This window comes from Loxodonta africana, chromosome 5, assembly GCF_030014295.1.
Source record: "Loxodonta africana isolate mLoxAfr1 chromosome 5, mLoxAfr1.hap2, whole genome shotgun sequence".
Lineage (NCBI taxonomy): Eukaryota > Metazoa > Chordata > Mammalia > Proboscidea > Elephantidae > Loxodonta > Loxodonta africana.
The window spans coordinates 38550928-38570973 of record NC_087346.1 but is presented as its reverse complement, the minus strand read 5'-3'; the positions used below and the strand labels follow the sequence as shown (position 1 = coordinate 38570973).

At 40.0% G+C, this 20046-nt stretch overlaps 1 protein-coding gene across 1 annotated transcript in view; it reads left to right on the top strand.

The window, feature by feature from the left end:
• EGF (epidermal growth factor) overlaps positions 1-20046 on the top strand; it is a 142995-nt gene that overhangs the window by 109850 nt on the left and 13099 nt on the right. Inside the window, 3 exon segments of the mRNA XM_064285443.1 lie at positions 8689-8811; positions 11064-11208; positions 15365-15532. Of these exon segments, the coding sequence (XP_064141513.1) occupies positions 8689-8811; positions 11064-11208; positions 15365-15532 (436 nt within the window).

The following is a 20046-nucleotide window of genomic DNA, read 5'->3' as shown; positions in this document are numbered from 1 at the left end:
AGACATTCTTTGGATACATTAAAGAAGTGCTTATTCAACTTCCATGGTCTGCAGACTCCTTTATAGGTATTAGAGACTCTGTTGACCTTTTACTCTGTCTTAAAGGAACTTATCAATATGATTTTTGATAAGATATAGATAAAGTGGTGCACATTTTGACTACTAATAATAACATTTATATGGAACTTTTGAGTTTACCAAGCCCTTTAAATATATCCCCTAATTTTATCCTTATCACAACCATCATTTTGCAGATGTGAAAACTGAGACTAAGATAATAAAATAATGTTAATGACTTGACCAAAGGGTTTTTTGAAAATAGTGAGTAAATAATTAATTCGTGCCAAGATAAGAAGCACTGGAAGACATTGTCACATTAGGAATATATTTAGGCACAGTGGTTAAGTGCTCAACTGCCAACCAGAAGATCAGCAGTTTGAGCCCACTAGGTGCTCCTCAGGAGAAAGATGTTGCAGTCTCTTTCTGAAAAGATTACAGTATTGGAAACCTTATGGGGCAGTTTGACTCTGTCCTGTAGGGTCACTATGAGTCTGAATTGACTCAATAGCAACGAGTTTTGGGTTGGTACTAAGTGCTAGGGATACTGTGATGAGTTAAAGATAGTCCTAGTCCTCAAGGTTACAGCCTGATGTGGAGATGATATGATAGAATAAAACACCATGCATCAAAATATTAGCAGTATAGAGAACCTTTTCAAAGTTACCAGGGACCATACAAGTTCATAGAGCGTACTTTGAAAGGTAAATGTTTGGGGAAATTAAAGACTAAAATAAATGACAGATAGTAAATTGGGTACATGGTGGGATGGGGGAGTGATGAAATGACCAAAGATTTGCGAGTACATAGATAACGGACTGTGTTTAACTTCATAGCAGGAGACTACTCTGCCAAGTACAGAATAAAACCCCCAAACCAAACCCACTGCCGTTGAGTTGATTCCAACTCATAGCAATCCTATAGGACAGAGTAGAACTGCCCCATAGAGTTTCCAAGGAGCGCCTGGTGGATTTGAACTGCCAACCTTTTGGTTAGCAGCCACAGCACTTAACCACTACACTACCAGGGTTTCCAAGTACAAAAAAAAAAACAGAATAGATGGGGCTAATTATCTTGGGGAAAAAAACCTTGTCTTGCCATGTGTAGATTGTGTCCTCTTTTGTCCTAGCCTGTAAAATTTAGTTTCATCTAGTTTAGGGTATAGGGTCTTATTTATGTTTCAAAATGAGATTTCATTTAACTCCACGTTAGGACTTTAGAGTAAAATCTAAAATTGTTAGCATGGCCTGCATGAAATAGCCTTTACTCCCAGCCTTACCAGTCTCAACTCCCTTCTGCCCTTGACTTTGATGGACTGCTTCCATTTTACACTGGCCTTGCCTGTGATATGCACATGTTGGTTTCTTGGCCCATGATGCTTTTTATAACTCTTCTGTGTATCCTTCAGATCTCAGCTCAATATACTCTTGCTCAGAAAGCCTTTCTAGTCCCCTGACCAGGTAAGGTTGTTCTACTACATACAGTCCCCTTAGAACCCAGTACTTTTCTTGATAGTCTGGTACTGTACTTCAATAACTAGTTGTCAAGACAGCAGAGTCCTTCTATATTCGTCACACTATATCTTTGGGCCTGATCAGGACCTAGCGTATGGTGGTGGTGTTAAGTACCATTGAGTCTGTTTCGATCCATAGCAAACCTAACTAAAACAGAACGTAACACTGCCCAGCCCTGCACCATCCTCTCAATTGCTATATTTGAGCCCATTGTTGCCTGTAGTAGGTACATTTAAATGAATTTTACTAACAGGCTTGTGTGATAAGACTAATTCTGATTCAGGTTGTCACAATACTCTTACTTTATCATTCTTATTTAAGTAGGTATAATCTTTTATAACTCTGAAATGATTTTTTTTTTAAATCATTTTTTTTTCAAGACCTTACGACAATCATGTGAAGTCGACCGGGCAAAATTGTCATATATATTTTAGAGCAAGAGCAAGTTTGTGGCAGAAAGAACTTTGACTGGAGATGATCCATCTTACAACTATATCCCTACTATATCCATTGCTTTTCATTATGCAGAGTTGCCTCGGGGTTTGCAAGTTACTGAATAAACCCTGAATCATATTCTAATTTAGGATAAATCTACAAGTGATTTAAAATATCTTGGATCATTGGATACTGTCCACCATATGCTCTGAGCAGCCTTGTGATTTGGGAACTAGCCTTCAAAATAAATGCCGAATCAAATGGATAATTGATTTAGTGGGAATGTCTCCATCTCTATGAGTCATGAGCGACAGGAGATGATCAAGCAACCATGAAAATCATGTTCCCACAAAAGAAATTTCCCTCAAGCAGCTATGCAAATCAAATGCAATTGTGCGATGTCTGCATTCACATGGCAATGGAATCCTGCTTAGATCATTTAACTCTTTCTAATTTATGGGCAAGTTTGAAGGATTTCTTTTACTTCCTCTTCTGTGCTCAGATGAACAGACTTACTGGTGAGTAGGCAGATGATGGTTTAGTATCCTATCAGAGACCCCCAACTGTAGGAAAGGGAAGGCATGATTATAGAAGTAAGTAGTTATCACAAAAAAAAGAAAAGAAAAAATTGCCTATGTTTATGACTCAACATGTAACTCTCCCCTGAGGCATTTGCGTTTCAGTGGAGTATGAAATGAAATGATCCATTTACTGAATTTAGTTTGCATGGTTCATGACTTTGCAAAAGTGCCCTGAGGTTTGCAAGTCACTGCATAAATCTTGATAATAACATGCATTGTGACTTGCATATTTTATTATCTATGAAATACGATTTTAGTAAATTGACACTAAGAGTTTTTATGATTGAATCTTTTTGCCAGGCTGCTACACGAATTTGCTTGCTATGTGTTGGTCTGTGTATCTTTGTGGAATAAGAATATATCAACTCATTTTGTATGTCACTCATAGGAAAAAGATGTGGTTTGCTTCCATAAAGATTACAGCCTTGGAAACCCTATGGGGCAGTCCTACAAGGTTGCTATGAGCCAGAAACAACTTGACGGCGATGAGTTTTGGGTTGTGTATCATAAGAGTTGGGAATTTTCAAATAATTATTAAACCTTTTGAAATTTGCATCCCATTTACTCCTAGCAATTTTATAGTTCAAATTTGCAAACACTTAAAAAAAAAAAAAAGAACTTTAAATAAGATCACATAGCACTCCTTGAACACCAAATAGTTCTTTAAGTCTCTTGATAGCATGTTTGTTGAAAGCATGTAAAGACACAAAAACATGTCTCATGGATCCTTTGGCCCCCTGGTGGCACAGCGGTTAAGAGCTCGGCTGCTGACCAAAAGGTCAGCAGTTCAAATCTACCAGCCAATCCTTGGAAACCCTATGGGGCAGTTCTGTGCTGTCCTATAGGTCACTACGAGTCGGAATCGACTAGATGGCAACAGGTTGGTTTGGTTTGATATGGATCCTTTAATATAGATATAGCTTGTTGTTGTTAACTGCCATTGAGTTGACTTCAACTCATGGTGACCCATATAGCAGAATGAAATGTTGCCCTGTCCTGTACCATTGTCGTGATCTTTGATAAGTTTGAGCCCATTGTTAAGGCCATAAATACGGCTTACAGGTCAACAAAGTGTTTCTACTTGGAGGCTAATCTATCCAGAATTTGGGAAAGAAAGTGCTGGAATGTTCTGCAGAACCCAGAACATTAAAGTCCATTTTCTCCCCTGAGGTCTGGAACTAATTGGATGGGCTTCTCATTGTTTGCAGATCAAGATGACTGTGCTCCCGTGAGATGTGGCACACATGCTCAATGTGTTTCAGAAGGAGACAACGCCACATGTCAGTGTTTGAAAGGATTTGCTGACGATGGAAAATTATGTTCTGGTAATAGCAAAGGCCAAACATACATAATACCTGGAAAATAGTGAGCCAGAAACACTCTTTCAGCTAATACTGACTCAGAACCTCCAGGAGGATTGATGTAATCAGCAAGATTGAATAAATTATTTGTTAGCCCTGGTGACTCAGTGGTCAAGAGCTCGGCTGCTGATCAAAAAGCTGACAGTTTGAATCCACCAGCTGCTCCTTGGAAACCCTATGGGTCAGTTCTACTCTGTCCTATAGAGTCGCTATGGGTCAGAATCAACTCAATGGCAGTGGATTTGTATTTTTTTTTAAAGAAGCTAGTGGATGACATGCATGTAATATATGAAACATTTAATTTATTGTTATAGTAAATTGAGATTAACTTAAAATTCTACAATACACGCATCTGACATTCAGGGGAAATTTTATAATTAGTTTCAAAAGCTAATTTGGGTTCAAGTCAAATTTATAAATTTGCTGATAAAAACGCAACTTTTTTTTATTTTCCCCCAGACGCTTAAGTTTTAGTCAGGTAAGTAGGTTGTGATGGATAGGTTTCTGTTTAACACTGAAAGCCTCAAAATCATGTTAGTGATTTCCGGAAAAAAATCACGGTCCTTACGGTCAGAAACTCTGGCACAGAGTAGTTTATTTACATGTACTTAGTGAATCAGATATGTGGGACCTTGTAAAAACTGACAATTGATTCAGAAATGAAATTTATGTCCAAAATGTAGGGTTCAGATTACATTTTTCAATAGTAACTGTAAACAGCGAATGATTGAGTATAAAGTTGTGCTAATTCTCTCCTACTAAATCCATTTCCACCAGGATTGCCTGTATATTTCACTAGCTTATAATTTCACCTTCAGATATAGACGAATGTGAGAAGAACATCACAGTTTGCCCTGCAGCCTCATCCCAGTGCATCAATACGGAAGGTGGCTATGTCTGCAGGTGCTTAGAAGGCTACCAAGAAGATGGAATTCACTGTCTCGGTAAGAGAGCGGTAGGCAGGGGAGGGCAGAGTCAGGCCTCAGGGAATCATGAAGCACTGTGGGTGCCATGGGCCAAGAGAAGACAAGGTATAATTGGTGTTTGTACACATGTCAAGACTAAAAGAGGAGTTGTGTGACCTGTTCAAACTATTTCAGTTCTTGGTAAATACCCAAATTTGTGCCTCTGTACTATGACTGATCAATCAATTTGACAGCGATTGGTTTGGTGTTTTGTGTTGGCTTGTGCTATGACTGCGCTAGTCAGCTTCAAGATGTACAGAGGCTCCTTAGCCCTCTGCCTTGCTAATTCTCTGGGGTTTGAGTGACAATAGTGCCTCATCAACACTCCATATCTGGAGCCATCACGGGGGACGGGGAGGGGGAATTGGTCAGCATTTTCTTTATCTTTGAACTTGGCGACCGACCAAACTGTGGTGAACTGCAGAGCTGGTGTAGGTTTGCTGGATATCATTGCTGTGTGCAAAAAGGGAAGAGGGTGTCTTTCTGTGTCAGGGCTCATCTGGTAAAAAAAAAAAGTTTTTTTTTTTTTTTTTTCTGGTAGCTCTTGATAAATTGAATAGATGGAAGATTCAAGCTACTGGCATTTGGATGCAAATAAAGAATGATTAAAACCTCTTTCATCATCACCATCCCCTGCCAGGGTCTGGGTGTGGCTTCTTGAGTCAGGAGTTCACTTTGTGGATGTCTTGTACCTGTCCAGGTGTCAGTAGTACAGCATCGCCAGACAAGTGAAGACCTGTGTGCTGTCATCCGAGGCTCAGTGAAGTGGTTACCTGAAGTTTTGCAGGAGTTTTCAATTTCTCTTTTAGTATTCGGTTTTCTTTTTTTTGGAAAACATAAAAATCCTTTCCCAGTGATGGGCAGGTCCCTCAATAAGAAACAAAACTGGCACTGCTTTCTCCCACATGTTAAGGTTAAAGCTGAAATATCAGTCTTAACTACCAATTTTCTGGATTTGGTTGGTTTGAATCAGCCTTTATCAGATTAGTTTTTTGGAGTCCACAGATATCTGTAATTCTCTTGTAAACTTATACTGGGCTGTCTGTCAGGAAAATGTCATGGATCTCATTAAGCAGGCTCATAGATAATTTAGACAAACAGGCTTTATGTTTTATTTGCTTTGAAGAGAAAGGAAGGGATGCTTTCTTGGACGTTCAAAGTCTTTAGACTCTGGATTCTAACTCTTACTAACCCACCTCCTTCCCGGAGTGAACAAGGAACACGGTGTCATGAACCTGCCTGCCTGCCTGGCTGCCTGGTGTCCTCAGGGCCCCATGGAAGCAGTGGGCTTGTTCCTGCTTGCTTGTTCCTGCTTGCTTGCTTGCTCCTGTGGGTGAGCTCTTGCTGTCTCTGATAGTTCAATGAGATTGTAATAGGAAATCAGTTAAAAAAAAAAAGTCAATTTGGGCTGTTCACAGTAACAATTTGGTGCAACAAATATTTAATTGACCCCTATCAGGTTTGAAACAACTATATCTAATAATATAGTACAAATATATGTAATAATACCTAATAGTATTAGAAACTGTGAGGAATGGCAAGGTGATGCAGTCTTTGTTTGCAAGAAACATATGATTTAAAAGAAATGCAGCTGTTATAAATGGTGAAGACGGTCACTCATCATAAGAGAAGTAAAAACCACAACTGAAGTTCAGAACATGGAGATACCATATCTGGTAATAGAGGAAGTGCCATTTAAGGTGGACCTTGGGGGATGAGTGAATTTTCTTTAGGCAGAAATGTGAAGGGATAGAGAGCACTCCAGGCATAAACAAATCACGGGTCTTATTTGAAGTGTAGAGAGAGCCCACTGGGTGCTAAATGTAGGTTATAAGTGAGGAAGTAACTAAAACTGAGGCTGGTAGGGTGGGTTGGGTTAGTTTGTGGAAGACTAGAAACCGAGGGTGAGTCCTTGGGGTTCTAATTCTCTAGGTCACTGGTGTCCAATAGAAACATAATGTGAGTCACATATGTAATTTTCATTTTCTACTAGCCATATTACAAAAGAAAAAATAAACAGATGAAATTAATTTTAATGATATTTTTTATCTACTCTAGTATATATATTGCATTTTAATATGTAATCAATATAAAAAATTATTAGTGAGGTATTTCACATTCTTTTTATTTTGGTACTGTATTAGTTTCCTAGGACTGCTGTAGTCAATAACCACAAGCTAGGTGGCTTTAAACAACAGATATTTATTCTCTCACAATTCTGGAGGCCAGAAGTCCAAAATCAAGGTGTCATAGGGAATACTTGCTCTGAAGGCTCAAAGCCTTTCTTTCCTCTTCCTGGCTTCTGGTGGCTCCCAGTAATCTTTGGTGTTCTTGGCTTGTGGTTACATCACTCCAGTCTCTGCCTCTGTTGTCCATGGCCTTCTTCCTTGTGTCTGTGTGCTCGCTCTTCTTCTTATAAGAACATGAGTCATTGGATTTAGGGCCCCCCAATCCAACATGACCTCGTTTTAACTTGATTATATCTGCAAAGGCCCTATTTTCAAATAAGATCACAACCACAGGTCCTGGGATTTAGGATCTGAATATATCTTTTGGGGAGACACAATTCAATCCACTATAGGTACTAAGTCTTCAAAATCTGCAGTGTGTTTTATTCTTATAAACCAAAAAAACAAACCCATTGCCATTGAGTCGATTCCAATTCATAGTGACCTTGTAGGACAGAGTAGAACTGCCCCATACAGTTTCCAAGGAGCGCCTGGCAGATTTGAACCACCAACCCTTTGGTTAACAGCCATAGCACTTAGCCACTGTGCCACCAGGGTTTCCTTTATTCTTATAGCACATCTCATTTCAGATCATGATGTATTTCAGATGCTCAGTAGTCAGATACGGGTTGCAGCTATTGTATTGGAGAACACAGCTTTAGGCAAAGGGGAGTCACTGAAGTGTTGGAGTGAAGTGGTGCAATGATGGGAAATGTGGTTTAGAAAGATGAATCTGGTAGTGGTGTTTAGGAGCAGAGTATGGGAGAGATGGGATGTGGGGAATCTAGTAGGCTGCTTTTCTAGTAGTAATGTAATTAATTGAGAAGTAAGGATCTAAATGTTATGGTGGTGGTAGTTGAGAAAGGAAAAGGTGGATAGTTGGGAATGAATGGGATGATGTAGTTTTTATTTGTGAAAAAACAAATGTGTTTCATTTGACATACATGTATGGCAATGGATGAATGCCTTTTGCAAAATTAAGTGTGAATCTTTAGGATCTGAACTTCTAAATGTCTGTCTAGAGATAGTTTACCAGTTTTAAACTTTCCCCACTTAGCTGTTCATGTTGGGAAACCTTCATTCTTTTTAAGCAGTAGGAACACATCCAGCCTTAAGTAAGAAGCTTAGAACGCCTGAGTGGGCGTATAGCCGAGGCACCTAAGTCATCTCTCACTCTAACATTCACAATCGTATTTATTTTTTTAAATTCAGATAAATACCTAAGTAATAAAATGTTAGCCATTTCCACAATTGTCACAAGTACAGTTCAGTGACATTAAATATGGCCATCATGTTGTTCCACCACCAGTAACCATTCCCCAATTTTTCCATCGCCCTTCACAGAAGCTCAATATCCATTAAGCATTGCCTGTCTTTCCCCATCATGATCATATTTTTAAGCCTAAAAATGTAGAGGGCTCTGAGAACATGGAGTATGACAAAAGTTGAAGATGCTCCCCTTCCAGAATGTTGGGTTTTCCAAACGTATAACCCTCTTCCTCCTTTGCATCCCACTCTTCTCTCCCCTGCACCCACTTTTCTGACAGATATTGATGAGTGTCAACTAGGCATGCACACCTGTGGAGAGTGTGCCATCTGTACAAACACAGAGGGAAACTCCACCTGCATGTGCCTTGGCAGCCTGTCTGAACCTGGATGAACTTGCCCTGGCAGATTGCTGGGTGGTCTGAATAAGAGGGGAGGGGCTTGGTTCAGAAAAAATCTCTTCCCCAGTGTATTTGCATTAGAGAGTCTAGAAATTATTCCACTCAAACAGGCTGGAGAGTTGACTTTCCTGATTGGTTGGTGTGGGGCTTGAGGATTTGAAATGGCCCAAGTTGTCTTAATTTCATACCATCTGGAATAAATCCTTTTTTATTACTCACAACTCAGCAAAGGTGGGAACACAGGTGGTTCTCTTTAACTCTCAACTAAGCTCCTGATTTGTAATGTTGATTTCTAGGACTGCTGGAAAAACTTTGCAGGGCTAGGGAGTTCCATGAGGGTGTCTGGACTCCCAGTATTTTGAATCGCTTTCAAGGATTTTAACACATTACTTGAAAAATACACCATTTCTTTATCTAAATTAGAACTCCAGCTGTCTTGTCTTTCTTTGTAAATGTTCCTAATGGCTTCCTGCTTCCTAAACCTTCTGCCCATGTTGCAATGTCTTCTCACGATCAGCCTCAGACCCCGAAACAGGATCGATGGTCCTTTCCGCATCACCTTACTGCCAGCCACTTGCCTCTCTCAGTTCTGTGATCAGAAAACGCCCTAAGGAAGGAAAGCTCCACACTTGCTTGGGTCTCTGCTTTTGTTGTTGTTGTTGACTTCTGTTTAGTTGGCCCCCAACTCACGGCAACCCTATGTGTTACAGAGTAGAACTACTTATGGGGTTTCCTTGGCCATAACCTTTACAGAAGCAGATCACCAGGCCTATCTTCTGCAGACCTACAGGGTGGATTCAAACCTCCAACCTTTAGGTTAGCAACTGATGGAAAACTCCTTGCGCTACCCAGGCTCCTCCTCTATTTTTTAGCGATCTATTTAGCTCCAATAATTTGTTCTTCTTAAAGGTACTGAATGCTGTTACTATTCAGATAGCTACATATTCTAATGTTTTTCTTTTAAGGAGCAGCGAACCACTCGGTTAATGGGACTTTATCATGTTGGCATGCCCTTTTGTTACGATATTTCCTTCCTGTCAAAGTTGCTACAGTCTTTTCTTTGGAGTTTTTCCTGAAAGTTAATTTTTAGAAGAAAGCATTGTGTGAGGGGCATTTTTGAGATTCCTAGGAGCCCTGGTGGCACAGCGATTAAGCGCTACGGCTGTTAACGAAAAGGTCAGCGGTTCAAATCCACCAGCTGCTCCTTGGAAACCCTATGGGGTAGTTCTACTTCTCCCTATAGGGCTGCTATGAGTCGGAAACGACTCGACAGCAATGAGTTTGGGTTTGTTTTTGTAGGATATTGGAGGTAATGGACTGTGCACTGGTGGGTAGTTTTTAAGCCACAAAGATACACTGATTGTTTAGTGAGACATTCTTAAAGCTAGCTGTTGTTTTCCATGGTTAGTGTGTGTTTGTGGATGACAGATTTGCTTTTACAATGGATTAACGACTTTATGTGGTGACACAGGATTGACCATGCTCTTAATTGCCTCCAATGTGCTTTGTATCTAATAAAACTGAACCTAAAGAGAAAAGTGCTGGCTTCAATGAAGATGACACAAGGTCTAGTGAGGGAAGTGTCTTAGTCATCCAGGGCTACTGTAACAGAAATACCACAAGTGGATGGCTTTAACAAACAGATTTATTTTCTCACAGTCTAGTAGACCAGAAGTCCAAATTCAGGGCATCAGCTCTAGGGGAAGGCTTTCTCTCTCTGTTGGCTCTGGAGGAAGGCCCTTCTCATCAATCTTCCCCTGGACTAGGAGCTTCTCTATGCAGGAACCCCAGGTCTAAAGAACATGTTCTGCTCCCAGTGATTCTGTCTTGGTGGTATGAGGTCCCCGGCTCTCTGCTCCCTTCTCTTTCCTTTTGTCTCTTATAAGATAAAAGGAGGTGCAGGCCACACTCCAGGGAAACTCCCTTTACACTGGATCAGGAATGTGGCCTGAGCAAGAGTGTTACATCCCACCCTAATCCTCTTTAATCACAGGCAGAGATTATAGTTTATAACACATAGGAAAATCACAAAATGGAGGACAGCCACACATGGCCTAACCAAGTTAACACATATTTTGGGGGGATACGATTCAATCCATTATAGGAAGTGAAACTATTGTTGCTCCTGGTGGTTCTACTGTCACCAAAAAACACTATTTCACAAACTGTTCATAGAAACTAGTTCTTCATATTGATATGCCCTGAAAAGCCCTAATCACTTCAGAAAATGAAAGTACTCTCTTTGATTCTTCTAGACACAGCCCCACCCTCTCGTCTCAGGGAAGATGACCTCCATGCTGCCAGACATATCTACCCTGGATGTCCCCCGTCGCACGATGGTTACTGCCTCAATGATGGTCTGTGCATGTATATTGAACAAGTAGACCAGTACGCATGCAAGTAAGTTAAAACTGTCTTTCAGATACGACATTGAAGTCCATCCCTTTTAGCTAATATGTAAAGTTTATATTGAGGAGATTTCTACAAATAGATTTTTCCTTAGGGAACAAACATATAAATATACACATATAAACTGTGTGTGTGTGTGTGTGCACAGGAGTGTGCACCCATGAGTGAGTGTGGTTCTACTGCACCCTCCCCCATCTTCCTCTTCCAAGGGCCAGTGGTGAATGTAAATCTAAGGAATTAGCAACTTTCCCTTTTACTTAAATAACCTGATGTTGCTATAAGTATGTTGTTGTTAGCTGCCATGGAGTTGTCCTCTGACTCATGGCAACTCTGTGCACAATAAAACGAAATGCTGCCTGGTCCTGCGCCATCTCCATGGTTCGTTGCGGATTGGACTGTTGTGATTCATAAATAAGGTTTTCACTGGCTGATCTTTTCAGAAGTAGATCACTAGGCCTTTCTTCCTAGTCCATCTTGGTCTGGAAGTTGTGCTGAAACTTGTTCAGCATCGCAGCCACACACAAGCCTCCACTGACAGGTGGGTGGTAGCTGTGCTTGAGGTGCAGTGGCCAGGAATCGAACCCAGGGCTCTCACAAGAAGGCGGGAATTCTACCACTGAACCACCACTGGCCCCTTTACTGTAAGTATAGTCTGGAGACTAAACTTATTCTGGTTGAGAAGCTTAGATTTGTGAGAGCATTTCTTAAAAATCTTCATTTATTTTCTGCCAAATATATGGAGCATCCACAATGTATTTCTGGATTTACAAAAGTGTTGTACATATTCATTGAGTCCCTGGGTGGTGTAAATGGTTAAACACTGACCTACTAACCAAAAGGTTGGTGGTTTGAACCTACCCAATGGCACCTCGGAAGAAATCCCTGGCCGTCTGCTTCCAAAAGATCACAGCCATGAAAACTGTGGAGCACAGTTCTACTCTGAAATACATGGCGTCGCCATGAGTCTGAATCTACTCGACAGCGACTGGTTGGTTAGTTAGTTGTACATACACACAACTGGACTTATTGCCTCTAATTTTCAAAACAGAAAATTTTTTTTCCCTTCACTTCCAAATAGTTGATTTTTACCTCTTTGCTGTTTGGTAACAATTGTTGGATGTGGCAACTTTTTGTTTTTACTCCCTCCTCTCAGCCCTCCATGATGGCTTCACAGTGAGCAAAGTGTCAACCTGAAAATTGGATTTGAGGAAGGCCTAAAACCATGGAGGTACTTCCTCTGTGCTCATTCAGCAAACTGTTCTTGGACTCTTTAATAAAACACACACTCACCATATCTCATTCTACATCAAATTTTACTTTTAATTAATTTCATATTTTCGAAGCACTGTGAGGGAACTGCTGATGCTGAAAAATATATAAGTCTCCCATGGCTAGATTCTTGACTGATTGATCTTTTTCTCTGTACCTGAGGAAGGAGTGATAAAATATTCTGATCTTCTCAAATAGATGTTATAAGCTTAAAGGCTTTTATTATTTTATCAATAATAATAAACCAAAGCATAATCTAAATTATTAGAAGAATAAGTTATATTCTCTGGCAAAGTGTGTGACCTTGCATTATAAATCATGTCAGCCTGACAGAAATAATGAGAAATGCTCATGAATATTAGTCAAAATGACTCAGGTCTAATAGAATTCTGCTCTTACGTTCATATTCACATGCCTTAATTGTTTAAACAGATATAAATCCAGTACTTAAAATAGGTTACTTTGATTTTAATATTGAGAAACAAGTCATTTTTAAGCTTTTCATTGTTTCTTATTATTCCAAATAAGCAGATTATTAAAAGAAAAGCCCTTGTTTATTAGGTCATGGTTTGTTTTTCTCTATGACACTTTAAGTTTGGATTATAAAAGATGTTATATAATATAATCGGTATTGAAGGGTTAGGCACTGTATTTAGTACAGTACTTTCGTTTGGACCTGATAGCATCAATTCACTAAATGATTGATGAACTCATTAGAACACTGCTTTTCTTTCTGTCATTAAATCCTGATGAAAATATCTGACTTCCCTGATAATGTTTTATACATGAGTTGCTACAGGCTCACAATTATACTGGAGATAACATTCAAATTTAAGGACTTGTAATCAAAAGCGATATTTAAAGTATCACCAGAGTTCACAGTAATCAGGATCATAGCTTTATTTTGAAATTCTATGCTTCATAAAAGCGTGGTTCAGTTCTAGAATTCAACCCTTTCCTCCCCCTGCCCTGTTGAACTCATCTTATGTTTTTTTAATTCCATAATAACAAATCTCTAGAGAATGTTTACTAGTCCAACTTTTATTAAAAACACTTCATAGACATCACTCCGCACAAAGTGTTCTTAATGCTGTGAGTAGGCTTGTAAAGGTCTGGCTGTTCCTTCCTTGCTTGGAGACAGTGAAAGTTCCCGCACAGACACATGGGACCCTAGGCTGTCCTCGAGCAATGCAGAGGAAGTGAGAACAAGTCTTTTTGCCCAAGATGTTCCTCAAAGTTTTCCTGGTCTGGAGATTTTCAGAAGGCTCCAAACCTTGTGTGCTCAGAGGAGTTCCTTGTATATTCTTATTTGGCTTTGAACCAACACACACACTTTGGACAAGTCTTTAAACCAAGATCCCCCAAACCAACCAAAAGCAAAACACAGCCTGTTGAGTGGATTCCAACTATCGATGACTTCATGTGTTAAAGAGTAGAACCGAGCTCCGTAGGGTTTTCTTGGTTGTAATATTTATGAAAGCAGATTGCCAGATCTTTCTTCCATGGTGCTGCTGGATGGATTCGAACTATCAAGAAAACCTTGTGGCATAATTCTACTCTGTAACACATGGTGTTGCCATGAGTCTGAATTGACCCGAAAGAAACGGGTTTGGCTTTGGTTTTGGATGATTCCCTAGCTTTGTGACCTTGTACCAGTTATTTAGCACCATTGAGCTTCAGTTTCCTCATCTGTAAAATAGTACTATGTTATTGGAAGTAATATGATTAAAAGTGCTTTATGCAATGTCAGACACATAAGGTGCTTAACAAATGCTAGTTCCTTTCCCCTTCTCCCTCTAAAAGTGACTTGCCAAGCTCCTATAACCAGCTAAAGGTAGAACCGGAACAAGAATCTACATCTTCTTGAGCTTGGTCTAATGCTTGTTCTATGCTGCCTCTTCCCAACATGGGGACTGGTATCGATTTTCTGTGTATTCCTTCGTCTTTCTGGAGTAAGGTGGGAAACATGGACAGATAGTTAATTGATCCAGGGGCAAGGGCAAGGAATTCGTAAGTGAGTGTCATGAAATATTTAATAGGATATTTTTTAAGTTGATGCTCTTGGGAAGAATAATAGAATACAGTCCTTTGCTTTTATTTCTACCAGAGATCCTTATAATTTCTGGAAGCATGTATTTCCAGTAGATGGCAGCATTGTTTCATTTACTTTAAAGGTTCGCCATATATGTTGGTTGCTGGTAATTCTAGTAATAATTTCTCTAATGGAACAGCAGAGTGTTTATGGGTGCATATTCTTTTTTTCCTCCATATAGGTTTTTTTTTTTTCCCCTCTCTCCTTAAAGAAAATAGGTAAATGCTTGCATGTCAACACTGAGACCTGTTCTTTTGGGCTAATAGTGATTTTTTAAAAAGGGAAAACTAAGTTTCCTCAGCATATTAGGTTGTGCTTGCTGTTCAGAGCCTGTGCACATTTTTTTATAGCCTAGTCTCAAGTGGGGAGACCCTCCCTTTAAGTTCTTCTAGCCTTTGACCTATACTCATTGCAATCTGGCCAAACGTTTATTTCAAAACCTCCCTTGGCTCTTAGGGCAGAGTTGCTTGGTTGTTGGTCTTAAAAGGTGGCATCTCAGAATTTTAGACTAACAGAAATTGACCTTTAATCAAGTCCTGAATGCCTCAAAGAGGCAATATGCAATAATCTCCCATCAGTCCCAGGGCAGACAGACCAAAGGGGGAAGTCCCTGCTGCATTAACTTGTAAATCCTAATGCTTTCAGCTGACCCCTGATGGATTTTCCATATGCTTCCAAAGAGCCGAGTCTGGAAAAGCAGAGGTTGAGCGATGGCCAGATATCGAGTCTGAAATATACAAGTGTTTTGGGCCGAGGGTTACTGATAACCTCTGTGTGTTGTCACAGATGTATCGTTGGCTTCATCGGGGATCGATGTCAGCACCGAGAATTGAGATGGTGGAAACTGCGCCACGCTGGGCATGGGCAGCAACGGAACATTGCTGTGGTGGCTGTCTGCGTGGTTGGGCTTGTCCTGCTTCTCCTCCTGGCACTGTGGGGGACTCGCTATTACAGGTGACCCTTTGCTTTCCATTGGTGCTTTAAGCCCCTTCCTAACCCCTCCCAGAGAAATGCCTGCCTCCTTGAGACGAATTTCTTTTACAGATTTGCTACATTAAAGATATGAAATTATAGTTTAAAAAAATAACTAACTGAAAAATAAAGGCCATTGCACTAAAACATCAGTGATTTCACTTTTCCATGTTCCGTCCTGGCTCTTGTCCATATACATCACAGTTTATGTGGGGTTTTTTTTTGTATTCTACTTTTTTCTTTTAGCATTACATGCTTTTCCCCTCAGAGCCTGCATGACTATAGTTTATTATGACGGTCTAAGGTCCCTGGGGGAAGCTCTGGTGGTGTTGTGGTTAAGAGCTACAGCGTAAAAGGTCGGCAGTTCAAATTCACCAGGTGCTCCTTGGAAACCCTATGGGGCAGTTCTAGTCTGTCCTATAGGGTCGCTATGAGTTGGAATCAACTCAACAGCACTGGGTTTGGGTTTAATTTTCCTAGGGGGTGCAAACAGTTTGAGCTCCGTTATTAACTGAAAGATTGGCAGTTTGCATCCACCCAGCAGTGCTGCAGAAGAAAGGCCTGGTGATCTAATTACATAAGATTAAAAACAAGACAAAACACCCAGTTGCTGTCAGGGTGGTTCTGATTCATGGCAACCCCATATGTGCAGAATAAAACTATACTTTATAGGGTTTTCAAGACTATGACCTTTTGGATCTCCAGGCAGTTCCTCAGAGTTGCCTCTGGGTAGATTTGAACAGCTCACAGTCAAGCTTAACCATTTGCACTATCCGGGTATTCCCTCATAAGATTACAGATATTGAAGACCCTGTGGAACGCAGGCCCACTCTAAAACACGTGGGGTTGCCATGAGTTGCAATTTACTTGATGAAAACAGGTTTTTTTTTTTTTACTTTATGATGATGGGTTTGTTTTGTAATTTTTTTTTTCCATTAAGTTGATTTCCCATGAAGTATTAAGTTTTGTTAAAGAATATCAGTAGTTTCCCTAACTTGGAAGGAAGTTTCTGGCTCTTAGATTTTTGTGTTTTTGATCATTTCACGTTAAAAGTAAAAAGCTGTGGAACAAGGAGATACACATCTAATGACTTCTAGATAACAGTACATTAGGGTGCAGGGGTAGGCGTCATGTCGTTTGCTCATTTTCCATTTTGTTAAAAAGTAAAACAGCATCCCCTACTATCATCAACATTTCAAAGCAATGATATATTGCTATCATTTACGCTGCACAAAATCAGTGAGCTGAAACTTTTGGATTGAAGGGGACTTGAATTATCTAGTTCAATCTCATTATTTCCTAGGTGAAAGCCTAAGATTCGCTTAAATAATAGGCCTCAATCCTCTGGGAATGCACGGGACGGACATCAGCAGACCCGACCAAAGCTTCCAGCTTTACACAACCACTCAGAGGGCAACCATCTTGTATTCTGGCGAATCCCGTTTATTAGCTGGGAAGCACTTGTCTGAGACTTTCCTGCACTCTAGTGTAGTGGTTAAGAGCATGGGCCCCAGACTGAGACTACACAGATTTAAATCCCAGTTCATGCCGAAGTAACTTTTGGCATATTACTTAACCCCTGTGTTCATTAATTTTTTTTTTTCTTGCCATAAAATGAGGATAAGGATAGTACTTATCTTAAGGGTTATTTTAAAGAACCACAGACTGTCTGTCAATTTGTTGTACTGTGGTGACTTGCATGATGCTGTGTTGCTGGAAACTATGCCACCAGTATTTGAAATACCAGCAGGTTCACTCATGGTGGACAAGTTTCAGTGGTGCTTCCAGACTAAGACAGACTAGGAAGAAAGGCCTGGCAATGTATTTCTGAAAATTAGTCATTGAAAATCCTATGGGTCGCAACAGAATAGTGTCCAATACAGTGCTGAAGGATGAGCCCCTAGGTTGTAAGGCACCCAAAATACATAGTGGTTACAGCAATGGACTCAAGCATACAAACATTATGGAGATGGTGTAGAACCAGGCAACATTTTGTCCTGTTGCGTTACCATGGAGTTACCATGAGTCAGAGCTGACTTGATGGCAACTAACAACAATAAAGAACTTAGTGTACATCTGGCATACTGTCTTAGTTATCTAGTGCTGTTATAACAGAAATACCACAAGTGGATGGCTTTAACAAGCAGAAATTTGTTTTCTCATCGTTTGTTATTGTTGTTTGGTGCCGTTGAGTTGATTCAGACTCATAGTGACCCTACAGGACAGAGTAGAACTGCCCCATAGGGTTTCCAAGGAGTGGCTGGTGGATTTGAACTGCCAACCTTTGGGTTAGCAGTGGAGCTCTTAATCACTATGCCACCAGGGCTTACAGTCTAAGAGGCTTGAAATCAGAATTCAGGGTGACAGCTCTAGGGGAAGGCTTTCTCTCTCTGTCAGCTCTGCAGGAAGGCTCTTGTGTCTTCAGCTTCTGCTTCCTGGTTCCTTGGAGATCTCCTTGTGTCTTTGCACGTAGTCTTACCACATCCCAAAAGAGACTGACTCAAGTCATGCCCTACATGAATCCTGCTTCATTAACATAACGAAGATGACCCATTTACAAATGGGATTAAAACCATTGGCATAGAGGTTAGAATTTACAACACATATTTTAGGGGGACACAATTCAATCTATAACACATGTAAACAAACAAACAAAAAAACTCATTGCTGTTGAGTCAATTCCAACTCATACCGACCTTATAGAACAGAGAAGAACTGCCCCGTAGGGCTTCCAAGGAGTGGCTGGTAGATTCGAACTGCCGACCTAAATGCTATTGGGTTGTTATGATTTTATGTGAACTGTAATCTTCCCTAAAGGGTCACATGTTCCAAACCCTTTTCTACTTCAGACTAAGAGTCAAGATTCTCCGGCACAAACTTGAAATTGGAATTCAGTGATCTCTCAGTAACAATGTACTTTTTAGCTTGGTATTCACTTGGTATCTTGGATGTTTGTAGAAAAAAATACTGAACGATCAACAGTTACATACGCAGAATGCCAAAAGAAAATAGATGCTTGGCAAAAAGTGTAGCAGGACACGTAAGTTCATGTGGGCAATGATTGTTAAGTATTTTTTCTTATTTGATGGACAATGGTATAAGTATGTCTATACTTCCATTGGCATTTTTCAGAGTTCTGGATTTAAAGCTAATGGCAAATTCCTGGGCATTCATGACATGGAATCCAGAGACCAGCTCAGCTAAAAGATGACTATAGACTTGACACATAAATAAGAACATACTCAGCTTCTGATTCCCATTTACCTAAAAGCAAAGGTGATAAGGGACTACTTCTTAAAAAGAAAGCTTATTAGAACTCTTCTTTTTTTCTTTTTACCAAATGCATCCAGAGGTGTAAAGTTCTATCTGGGTCAGTCGATGGCTATTTACCTAACAGTTCTGATCAGTGTAGCTGCTTACCCCCCTGAAGTTTTCAGCTATGTGCTTGACTGCATTTGAACCAAAGATATATTGATTCTGATGAGACCAAATTAAAACTGCTAGTCCAATATCCCCGTGCCACTAGAGTATACCAACAAATACAGTTTTAACCTGGAATTTTTAAATTGTCAAATAAGCCCCCAACTCATGGTGACCCCGTGTACAACATGTTTGGTTGCAGATTTGATGAATGTGATCCACAAGGTTTTTGTTGGTTAATTTTTGAAAGCAGATGGCTAGGCCTTGCTTCCTTGTCCTCCTTAGTCTGGAAACTCTGCCGAAACCTGTTCAGCATCATAGCAACACACAGGCCACCACTGACGGATGGTGGTTGCACATGAAGTGCGTTGGCCAAAAATCAAACCAGGTTTCCCACGTGGAAGATGAGAATTCTACCGCTGAACCACCAATGGCTCAGGAGTTTTTAATCAGGATGTTAAATGTCTTTAAAGAGCTAGAATCAGTTATTTCCTTCTCATACCATTCTCTGGCTATCTTGTCCAGACTGATTGGTACTCTCTTCTGTATCTGTCTCTCAAAAGAATACTACATTTTACGCAAGTAATACATGCCTTCGTGTTTGTTTGCCAACCGCTCCCTCCACCCACAAGGTATTTTCGTAAGCTTGCTATGCTAATTTTTTTTCCACAGAAACATATGAAAAAAATTGGCCCGGTGATGCTTCTAAAAATACCTCATGGTGGGAGGGAATGGTTGGCAAACAAATGTAAAAGATGTGCATTATTTCTGTAAAAATATGATAGTATTTGTGAAACTAAATAATTTTTTTAATATTTTAATATTATTACTTCATAAAACTTGATAATGTGGAAGGACTCCCTTGTAAAAAAAAAAAAAAGCAACAAAATGATTTCCTTAACAAACTATAATTTTGTAACTTTGCAACGATGGCACTGTTTATATTAGTTGCTTGCTTCAATTTTTTCCTTGAAGTCTTTGATTAAAAACAATAAGCAAACAACCCACCCCATCTCCTGGTACTATCTGATACATTGAATAGACAGCTTTTGGAATGAGGCTTTCACAGCAGCCCC